This window comes from Limulus polyphemus, unplaced genomic scaffold (assembly GCF_000517525.1).
Source record: "Limulus polyphemus unplaced genomic scaffold, Limulus_polyphemus-2.1.2 Scaffold1210, whole genome shotgun sequence".
NCBI lineage: Eukaryota > Metazoa > Arthropoda > Merostomata > Xiphosura > Limulidae > Limulus > Limulus polyphemus.
The window spans coordinates 274,749-285,574 of NW_013666820.1; the positions used below are offsets into that span (position 1 = coordinate 274,749).

Genomic DNA, 10,826 nt, shown 5'->3' on the forward strand with positions numbered 1-10,826 from the left:
AACTGCTAAATCCAAAGTACAATTTAACTACTAAATTTAAAGTATCATTTAAATAAATTTCAGGCTATTTGAAATTCTAATATGTAACAAATGTAACCCCTGAATTTAGCATTGTAAATCCGTTAACTGACCGCTGACCCACCGTAGGACATTGCTGTTACGAAACAAGTAGCTGTTACTAGTGGTACGTATAATATCAGACAACTTCATGAATTCATTCAATTCCACAAAGTTGTGTGAATGTACTTTTCGTAGTTTGTTCAGTATGACATCAAAAGTTATTTATCAATTAAACCTAAACTTTGTTTAATAACCTTAAACAGCATACTTCGTTATGTGTTGTAACTAAAACTAGGTGTCATTGCATGTTCTGCAAGTCTTAAGTTGTATTTGTCATTAATCATTTATAAACTTTAGTCCAAGAAAATTCACAATTCCATATCGAAACTTTCTTTTGTTTTTATGCATGTTTCAGTGTAATCTCCACCATATTTCATTTTTTGAGTTCAATCTGTTATAGCAATATTTTCATTAATTTTGAAAGAGCGTGCATTATCAATTTTGCTGGAAACAAGAAATTATGATTTTTTGAAAGGTTTTGAATCACTAGATGATCGCAACTCTTTTCTAACAAGAATTTTCTCTTTCTCTTCTCTGCAGTATTTCATGTTCTTTTACTTATTGATTTCATCTAGTTTTACTACACTAAAAATAGAACTATTCAGTCAGATATAGTCACGACGAATCACGTTGTCCAGTTTTTTCAATTTGTTTCTGTTTCACATTTCTCAGCAGTGAAGTCAGAATCGATTCAAAGGTTTAAGAGACGAAGAATATAAGAGAGCAGATACTTCCAACCACATCAGTGAATTATCTTCTCAAAACTTCAACTCAAGACTATGGGAATACGAAGAAAAAAGGTAACGAATACGACATACGATAATAAAAATAATATATTTTGTAAGCTTTCAGATTTAGAAAGAGCATTACAAATAGAACGTAGTAAAATATAATTATTATAATCAAAAAGTGAGTCAGGCACGTTTAACTCGATTATAATAATCTCCATCTATACTATTTTACATGCTGTAACACATTGGATGAGACGTACTACTTCAGACATAGTGTGCACGGGTGATTTCGATAGATATGTAGAAATATCTGTAGATTATAAATATGTTTCTTTTTAATTTTTCTTCAATATCCGACAAGGATTTGTTTTTCCTATGGTGTCAGTAAGTAATGGGTGTCATACCATAAATCTTTAGCATGACCTTGAAGGATAAAATTCTTCAATATTAACACATGTTCTAAAGCCTCAGTGGAATACTTAATTACAGTATTTTAATAAACTTAAACTTTCTTTTATTGTTTCTACAAAGATGACCATAGAAATATGTATGACACAAGTTGAATGACCTTTCCAACAAAATTCATATATATTTCTGTATTCCTGAAATCTGGAATATGAATAGAATTATTCTTATTCTATTTCTTTAGAATTAATCCTTTTTCTTTCATTCGTGATTTGTAACAATTGTGCGTCAGTACTGTTTTACTAAAATTAAGTGTATGGATTTCAAATATACTCACCGACAAAATTAAAACGCCAAGTTTAGCAACACAATATGCTTCCCTAATTTTTGATTAATTAATAGAAGTACGCTATTTTATTTCTATTTCAGATTTAAACTCAACGTGTATTTATTCTATTTATCTATTTAAGTAATAATTCTACCGTTGAGATCGAATTCATTAGGGCCAATACATTATATAGCTTACGTACACCTAGATCTCACTTTATAAGAAATATGTAGAGAATTATAACCGTGGTGCTTTATAGTTATTCCTCAAATTTCTTCGTTTCTAAAGTACTGAGTTCTTGTTCTTCTGCGTTATAGATCGTGTCACAATCAGAACTGTTTCGTGCCGAATTGTTAAGCCTATATATAATTCATTTCTACTCATAAGTTTGTAATCTTTATTACATGCGAGATTTGAACGTACCAGTTATTCTTTTCTTCTTCTCTACACGTCCTCCGCGATGTTGGATACCTAAAAGCTAAACCTCCACATTCGACATGTGAATTTAAAATACTTAAGTTAGTTTTAACATACTGAGTTTTTACTTTTTGATTTCTCTCTCTACAGACTATGTCACAGTCCGTACTGTTCCTTACCGAAGTGCTAAGCCTTTTCCTTCCACGAACTATTCTTGTTTCTGCTGTCTCTGCAGGTAAATACATTTTCATTCTGAGAAAACAAGTGACTGTTCATAATAGGAGCGTAAACGATAAGCCTCTTTAGAAACATTGATTTTATACAATTCTTCTTGAGCATAACATACTTAAAATATTACTACTACGACGTTTCTGAGAGGAAGTTTATTTCAAGTTTTTTTTTTATTGAGGCAAGTGACGCAAGGAAAGAATATTCCTATTAAGTTTTATATTAAAGCATGACTTTAAAAATTTTTACCTTTTTAATACGTGTACTGGATACATTGTTAATATAAATTATATTACGAAATAATTCCATAAAGAAAATTTAAAAATCGGCTTAAATACATATAAAAGTAAGGAAAAACTTTTCAAAAAGGGAGTAAATATAGGGTTGGCTAATAATCCTTCAAAATCAATATATATATATATACAACAGTACAATTTACAATAGCAACTATTACGATTAATTACTATGAACAAAGTTTCATAAACAAAAATTTCACTAACTTACAAATATCATAAAAATCTTCTTCCTAGTTCAGAGTCTCCTTGATATCCAGCGAGTTAACTTGAAGTCGATGTACGTACAATTGCCGGGAAGCTAGTTAGCTTTATCAAACACTGAATTGTTGGACCGTTGTAGTAAGATAATATCTTATAAAACAACTAATGTCCGATGAGAAACAAGTAATATTTTCGGAAATATACTAACGTTCGATGAGAATTCACTGACGTTCGAAATTTATAACTGTTCCTGGTCAAATGTCGTATATTTTCCGGTTGATAAAGGATAGCAAAATCACGGTTTATAACGTACATGGTTAGAACAGGTTCCTAACAGACTTAAATGTGTTTCCTTTTTTTTTGACCTTGGTCTTTTTCATATACGCGAGAAATGTTTTCTCGAAAGATTGGACAACAATATTGAATTATATCTAACCGGCTACCGAAGTGGATAAATTGTCGGTACTTGTATTCACGAATATTCTACAACCTTGGAGAATTGGCGGGAGTTTCGCCATACGTAACTAACACTGTAAGCTAGGCACGTTTTTACATATAAACTCAATCCCAACAAACCTTATCATTAAAATAAATATATAACAAATTCGTTACACGCAATACATATCTGACACTATAAGTTACGCATATTTTTAAAAACAAATTTAATCTAAACAATGTTCATATTAAAAATAAATACATAACAATAACTTTCGTTACAAGCTTAATACAAAACGAACAAGCTTGGATTGGGAACATAAGGGAATTTCTGTGTACATAACCGGTAAATAATTTTCAACTGTAGAAAAACAACATAAAGCGCTACAGAGAGTTGCGTGGACTTTGTGCCAAATAATTTGATTTCATTTTACGCTGAAGAATTGGGCGTACACGCTTTGTGTGTGCCGAATGCGTGTAAAATAATCCCTCACTACTTTGTTTGTTTTCTATTAATTAATTAACAATATTTGAGAAAAAAACGAGCTGATAGAATTAGCGTTCAAAGAATCTAAGACAGGACACTCTAAGCAGACACTATTTAATCAAAATTTTGTTCCAGTAATTCATAATTCTTGAAGCAGGTAGGTGCAAAATATATAGAGAATGATGTGTAAAAAAAATAAATAAATAAACTTGTGCTGATTCGTTATTCAGAAATTTGCGGATACGTTTCGCCATCTGTTGACCGTTGTCTAAACTGATTTAAAGTAAGGTTAAGAAAGGATTAAACTAAGGGATCGAAGGATTAAAAGAGATCAAGATAATTTGTAAAAAGAAATAAATATAACAATAAATTTAAGCACTTAAAAACCACATTGAGCTCCACCTGTGACATTTATTTGGCACCGACCTTGCCGCCAATCGTCGAATGAAGTCTTCGGATTTATAAACTACTTTGAGTTTATATTACTCATAATACTAGTTTTATTTGTAAATGTGCAATTTTTATTAATTATAAAGCTAATGTTTTGCCTAATTCATCGTTACGAAACCGAGAAGACTGCTAGTTAAAGGAATATTTGGTGGATGGAAAGCATTATTGACATATTCCGAAATTACCATGACAAAAGAATATATGGGAGCTTTGTTATTCTTTAGTCCCATATGTCATTTGAAGCTAGTTAATAATATCCACCAAACCTAAGCAAAATACCTTATTTATTGGCAAAAGCACTAAATCAGGAAGCATTTGATAAATTACAGGTTGAATGAAAATTTTAAAAAAAGGATTATTGATCTTATCTTTAAAATTGCCGAAAAATTGAGAAAATCTCCAGTTTTCATTTTCTGTCTAACAATTACTTTCACAGCACTGTTTACTAAGTTTTCAAACTCTTCCACTCTCTTTTCAGTAGATTTACAGTTTTAATTGTATATATCCTCGTTAATTTGTTTTCTTCGCAATATTCAGCATAATCTCCAAAATAAAAGTTCTCGAATTTCCATCCTCGAATCATCTCCTGCCAAATAATACGCTTATAGAATCAGAAAATTAGATAAGATTGCTTTTAAAATACTCACATTGTAAACGTTATTTTCTGAATAAAACACAATCAAGAAAACGAAGTAGTGAAGGTAAGTTATTCATGTAAGATCCGCCAACAAACATGTTACCATCACCGAATCATGTTTTACTATACTGTATTTTTACAACCAAACTAAACAATTGTGATTCAGCCAACAAACGTGTCACCATCACCGAATCATGTTTTACTATACTGTATTTTTACAACCAAACTAAACAATTGTGATTCCGCCAACAAACGTGTTACCATCACCGAATCATGTTTTACTATACTGTATTTTTACAACCAAACTAAACAATTGTGATTCCGCCAACAAACGTGTTACCATCACCGAATCATGTTTTACTATACTGTATTTTTACAACCAAACTAAACAATTGTGATTCTTATAGAAAATAATCTTATTCGATTTTTTATATTAATGAATGAGTTTCTTTCTTGCGTAGAGAGAATCTTGCGTTTATCATTACTGGCACAGTTTTATTATCTCAACTTTGTTTCTAAAGTTATCTATTAGTGAATGTATGAAGTGCTGGTTGAAACGTGAAACTTCTATTAAAACAAAACACGGCCTGTAAAATAATAAAACAGATTCTGGATTTATTTTATGGTTAACATTTCGGCCTTTAGCTTTCCTTGGAAGTTTTCAATGTACACAGTCTCCCCTATGATCATATATGCTGAAAGCTTCAGAAGAAGGTTAAAACCTGAAGTGTTGAGCGGGAAAAACAATAACAATTTCCGTTAAATTTATGATATTTTTGTGTAAATAATCTTGGTTATATCAGCTAATAGCTACGTGAAAAGAGTTCTGGAGCTATTTCACGTTCCAGAACTTTTACTGCGCAGTTTTTTAGCGCAAAGCTACACAATGGGCTTCCACTGGGACCGAAACCAGAATTCTGAACCACTGGGGAACGTTTTGTGAGACAACACACACTCTAAAAATTATCGGGAAGGATCAGGCACGTGTGGGCTGTTTTGTTTGTTGTTGTTTTTAATCTAGAGAGCGTTTTCCTAATCCACGTTTCAACATATTACCTGCCTGCGACTGTTTATTTATCTAATACGGTAATAATTATTGCACTAACATCATAGTAATTTGAGAGTTGTTTTTGCATGATGAACGTTATGATAACTGTTGTAGCAACACGTTACCCTAGTAGTTATACACAATATATATCGAGCTTGGAAATACATTGTATGTCTACTCACGTAAGACGTTATGATACGTAATAGAAGGGGCCTGGCCTAGCGATCAACGTGTTAGGCTATGGACCGAAAGGTCTAGGAACCAGAGAGTCTGGAGTTGATCCGTATGCCGATGAACACTCCTCGCACTTTCTGTATCATAAAAATGACAGTCAATCCCATTATTTAGTTCAAAGAGCCCGATAAGTTCCTTGTGGCGGCGGGTTTTGCTGGCTGTCCGCCTTTCCTCTGACCTGATTATTTAGTCCACGTGCACATAAGATCCTATTCAGATTGAAAATTCCAATTTTGTTGTTGCTTAACGGACATACTTGTTACACTAGGTCGTTTCCGAGTTAGGCACATTTGTTTTCTATAACTACCATACTAAAATGTTGTGGAAGCATTTCACCAACACAATACATGTTCTTATGTAAAATATACTATTATAATTGTTATGGTAACACGTTGTCACGAAACACACAAACTCTGACAGTTGCTATGATAACACTTGGTCCATTTAAGGCGCATTTATTACTTAATGAGCACACGCTCTCGCAATTGTCGTGGTAGCATTTGGTCTCTTTAAGTTGCATTTCTTGCCTAGTGAGCACCAAAGATTTTGTTTGATCATCATCATATCACTAAAAATTCTGGACAACGTTCTTCTCAATATTAAAGAGATTCTGAATAATTCTGTTTTTTTTTTTAGTAACATGTATTATTCTCTATATTTCATTAACTAAATAAGTAGAAATTTTATTACAATAGTTTAAAAATAAACCTCGACAAATTAAAAAATTGAAAGATGTCGCGTCAAAGAATGGTTGGTATATAATTACTATTCATCTGCCAAGAATGGAGTTAAGATTTTTTTTATTGCTAAAAAGGTTCCACGTGAATACAGTATTTACAACCTGAACGAACAGCACAGTGTGTAGATTTCGCTTTCTCGAGTTTTCTTTCCTTTGCAGACTGCCAGTGCATCGTGTTTGACAGTACTTACAACGAGGAATATGGCGTTTTCACTTCTCCTAACTGGCCTGTCCCTTACGAAGACAACATCAACTGTCTTCTTTATACCTTTATCACGGAAGAAAATTCTCTCATTAAAGTGGTTTTCGAAGAATTTGATTTGGACCGATCAAATTTAGGGTTAGTCTTCCTTAGTTTCTTTTTTTTCTTTCTTGTTTTCCAATTTAGTGGCACCAATACGTTTTCTCATGCGAATTTTCCTTTAGATTTGTTTGTTTTTAATTATGCACAAAGCTACACAAGGGCTATCTGTGCTCTCGGACTTACAACACTAGAAACCGGGTTTCGATACCCGTGGTGGGCCAGACATACCACTGGGGGGCAGGAACTAAGGATCGTCCTTTTAGCATTTCAAATAATCACACAATTACACAAATTACAATTAATAATACGCAACTGTTGAGAAATACTACATTATTAAACAGAACGTATTTGTTATTTTACAACAAGAATAATGATACATAAGAATATTCATTAATTAAATATTGTGAAAGACTAAATAGTTCCAACCAACCTAGAAAACGTTTAATAAAACTGGTAATAATATAAATTACATCATTTATCACCAGCCAAATACCTCGTCGACAAAGTTCTTCACTCAGTGTCAAACCTCATTATGCCGACGGGATTAAAACATATTAATACATTTAGCGTAACAGCAAAGGCGTTGAACGTTGTAGCCCAACTGGCCTAATTGAGGACTGATACGAAGCGAAACGCTTCCTCCGCATCGTAAGACATATATTAAGGTATAGCAGAAATGTTATTTTCATATTGTAAACCCGTATTTGGCCAACAAAGAAGAATCTAATTTAATTTATGATCAGTCTTATTGTGATGTGTTATCATCCTCAGCGTAAGACATTCTACACTTTTAGACAAATTACGTTGCGAGCCAGCTGGCTTAATGAGCTCTGATGTTTAAAATTATACTGCTTTAAATGTATTGTCAATAAAACGTATCGACACTCCATTACTCTCACAGATTAAGCAAATAAAAAACGTTGAACTGTTAAGGTCTAACAACAAGACAACCACGAAAAGTACACACTTTAACACGTGTTTGAATTTCGTTCTAATGGGACTAAAAGCGGGGTTGTGCATATCGTTATGAAAGGCATGAAAATTCTATAGAACATCAGTTAACAAATCAATCAGTAAGTAAGTAAGCGTATTGAATTAAATGTTCCTTGCATTTCAGTTAAATGTTTTAAAGTGGTGAAATCCCAAACATAGGTAATGGTTGAGTAAATAAAGAAAGAACACATTATATTTCAAACAGTAAAGCAGATTAAGGTGAAAGCGATGGTAAAACAGACGCAGATGATGTTTAAAACATAGAAGAAGGAACACATTATGTTTAAGTGTTAAAAGATATATTTAATTCTTCAAACGGTAATGAAGATACAGGTGAAGTTTAGAATGGTATAAAAGATACACGCGACGTTTAGAATAACAAAGTAAGAACGGGGTGACGTTTTATCGGGTAAAAATAGATACACACATATTATTTGATTGGGTAAAGAACGTACAGATAATCTAAAAAATTCTCTGTTTCATAATTTCGTGCAAAGAAACACAAGAAATCACAATTCTTGGGCTACCACTGATTCACAGAATGGTGGAATTTTTGTGTTATTCTTATAACGAACCAACTGCTCCAAAGTACAGAGCGTATTTTTGCGGCAATGAGAAGACAGTTTTGAACCCTCGTTTTGGTTTTGTTTGTTTTGAATTTCGCGCAAAGCTACACCAGGGCTATCTGCGCTAGCTGTCTCTAATTTAGCAGTGAAAGACTAGAGAGAAGACAGCTAGTCATCACCACCCACCGCTAACTCTTGGGCTACTTTTTTACCAACGAATAGTGGGATTGACTGTAACATTATAACGTCCCCACGGCTGAAAGGGCTAGCATGTTTGGTGGGACGGGGATTCGAACCCGCGATCCTCAGATTGCGAGTCGAGCGCCCTATCCACCTGGCTATGCCGGGCCTTTGAACCATCGGAGTCACAGTACGAGTCACTAGTCCATGCCTGGCTTATAAATGATAAAAACGGCCAGTGTTTAAGAAGGTTAAAGTACATTAAGTGATTTCTTAAGGCATTAAATCAAAAATGATATGTGAATCGGTAAAATATTTTATTTATAATGCTTAAGCATGGGTAAGTGATACCTAAAACTGCAAGATATGTGTGGTGATGTCTGAAAGAGTAGAGCACGTGAAAGTGATGTTTGAAACCTTAAAGAAAAAGTATATATATGTTAAAGATATACTATATGGTGAACTCAAAACTTCATAGATACACACAAAAAGTGTTCGGAACAGTGAAATTGTAGCAGGATATGCTTAAAAGAGTAGACAGATGTAGAAAAAAGTTGAAATCAGTAAACAGGTGCAAGCGATGTTTAAAACGACTAAGCAAAAGTTGGTGATGTTTTAATAGGTAAAGGAAATATAGGTAATGTTTTAATAGGTAAAGGAAATATAGGTAATGTTTTAATAGGTAAAGGAAATATAGGTGATGTGATAATAGGTAAAGGAAATATAGGTAATGTTTTAATAGGTAAAGGAAATATAGGTAATGTTTTAATAGGTAAAGGAAATATAGGTGATGTTTTAATAGGTAAAGGAAATACAGGTGATGTGATAATAGGCAAAGGAAATATAGGTGATGTGAGAATTGGTAAAGGAAATATAGGTGATGTGATAATTGGTAAAGGAAATATAGGTGATGTTTCAATAGGTAAAGGAAATATAGGTGATGTTTCAATAGGTAAAGGAAATATAGGTGATGTTTTTATAAGTAAAGGAAATATAGAGGATTTTATTAGGTAAAGGAAATATAGGTGATGTGATAATAGGTAAAGGAACTGAAGGAGAGATCTTAACAGGTAAAGAAAACATAGGCGATGTTTTGATAGGTAAAGGAAATATAAGATGTATGTGTTATTTATAATAGTAAAGCAGGTGTAAATGGTGTTTATGACAGTAAAGCAGGTGTTAATGGTATTTAAAACGCAAAATAGATGTATGTGTTGTTTATAACAGTAAAGTAGGTGTAAATGGTGTTTATAACAATAAAATAGATGTGTATGTTGCTTATAACAGTAAAGTAGATGTATGTGTTGTTTATAACAGTAAAGTAGGTGTAAATGGTGTTTATAACAGTAAAGTAGATGTATGTGTTGTTTATAACAGTTAAGTAGGTGTAAATGGTGTTTATAACAGTAAAATTGATGTGTGTGTTGTTTATAACAGTAAAGCAGGTGTTAATGGTATTCAAAACGTAAATTAGATGTTTGTGTTGTTTATAACAGTAAAGTAGGTGCAGGTGTTTAACATATTTATGCTGTTGTTTATGTTAAACACTGAAGGTTAATGGAAGAGATGGTTATATCGCTAGGTTACTCACAATGTGTATTTAAGATGGTGAAGCAGATACACGATGTTTTAAACTGTAAAAAAAACTGGTGGTGTTTAAACAGTACAGTTGTATTGATAATGATTAAATAAGATATAGATGATGTTCAAATACGCAAAGCAGATGTAAATGATGTTAATACGATAATTCAGATGAAGGGCTGAAATTTATAGTGTTAAGGAAAACCAGCTGATTTTTAAGTTGGTAAAAAGGAATAGCAGATATTTAAAAGTAAAAGTATATAAGTAATGTTTTAAACACAGAATATATATATATGTTTAAATAGAGTGGTTTAAACATTTGTTTAACAACAAGTAAAAACTTGGAAGGGTCTATTATTTCATTGGGGGGGGGGGGTGTCTATGAGTCAGACTAGTTTCGGAGAATTCCACTTCTCATCATTGACCCTGGACACTACCACCAACTT

The 10,826-nt window shown here is 32.6% G+C and overlaps 1 protein-coding gene across 1 annotated transcript in view; it reads left to right on the forward strand.

Moving 5' to 3' along the window:
* Window positions 1-10,826, forward strand: part of LOC106462621 (suppressor of lurcher protein 1-like) — a 127,393-nt gene that overhangs the window by 86,639 nt on the left and 29,928 nt on the right. Inside the window, exons 2-4 of the mRNA XM_022389936.1 lie at window positions 793-920; window positions 2,152-2,236; window positions 6,916-7,096. Coding sequence (XP_022245644.1) covers window positions 900-920; window positions 2,152-2,236; window positions 6,916-7,096 — 287 coding nt within the window. The 5' untranslated portion in view covers window positions 793-899. The remainder of the gene's footprint in view (window positions 1-792; window positions 921-2,151; window positions 2,237-6,915; window positions 7,097-10,826) is intronic.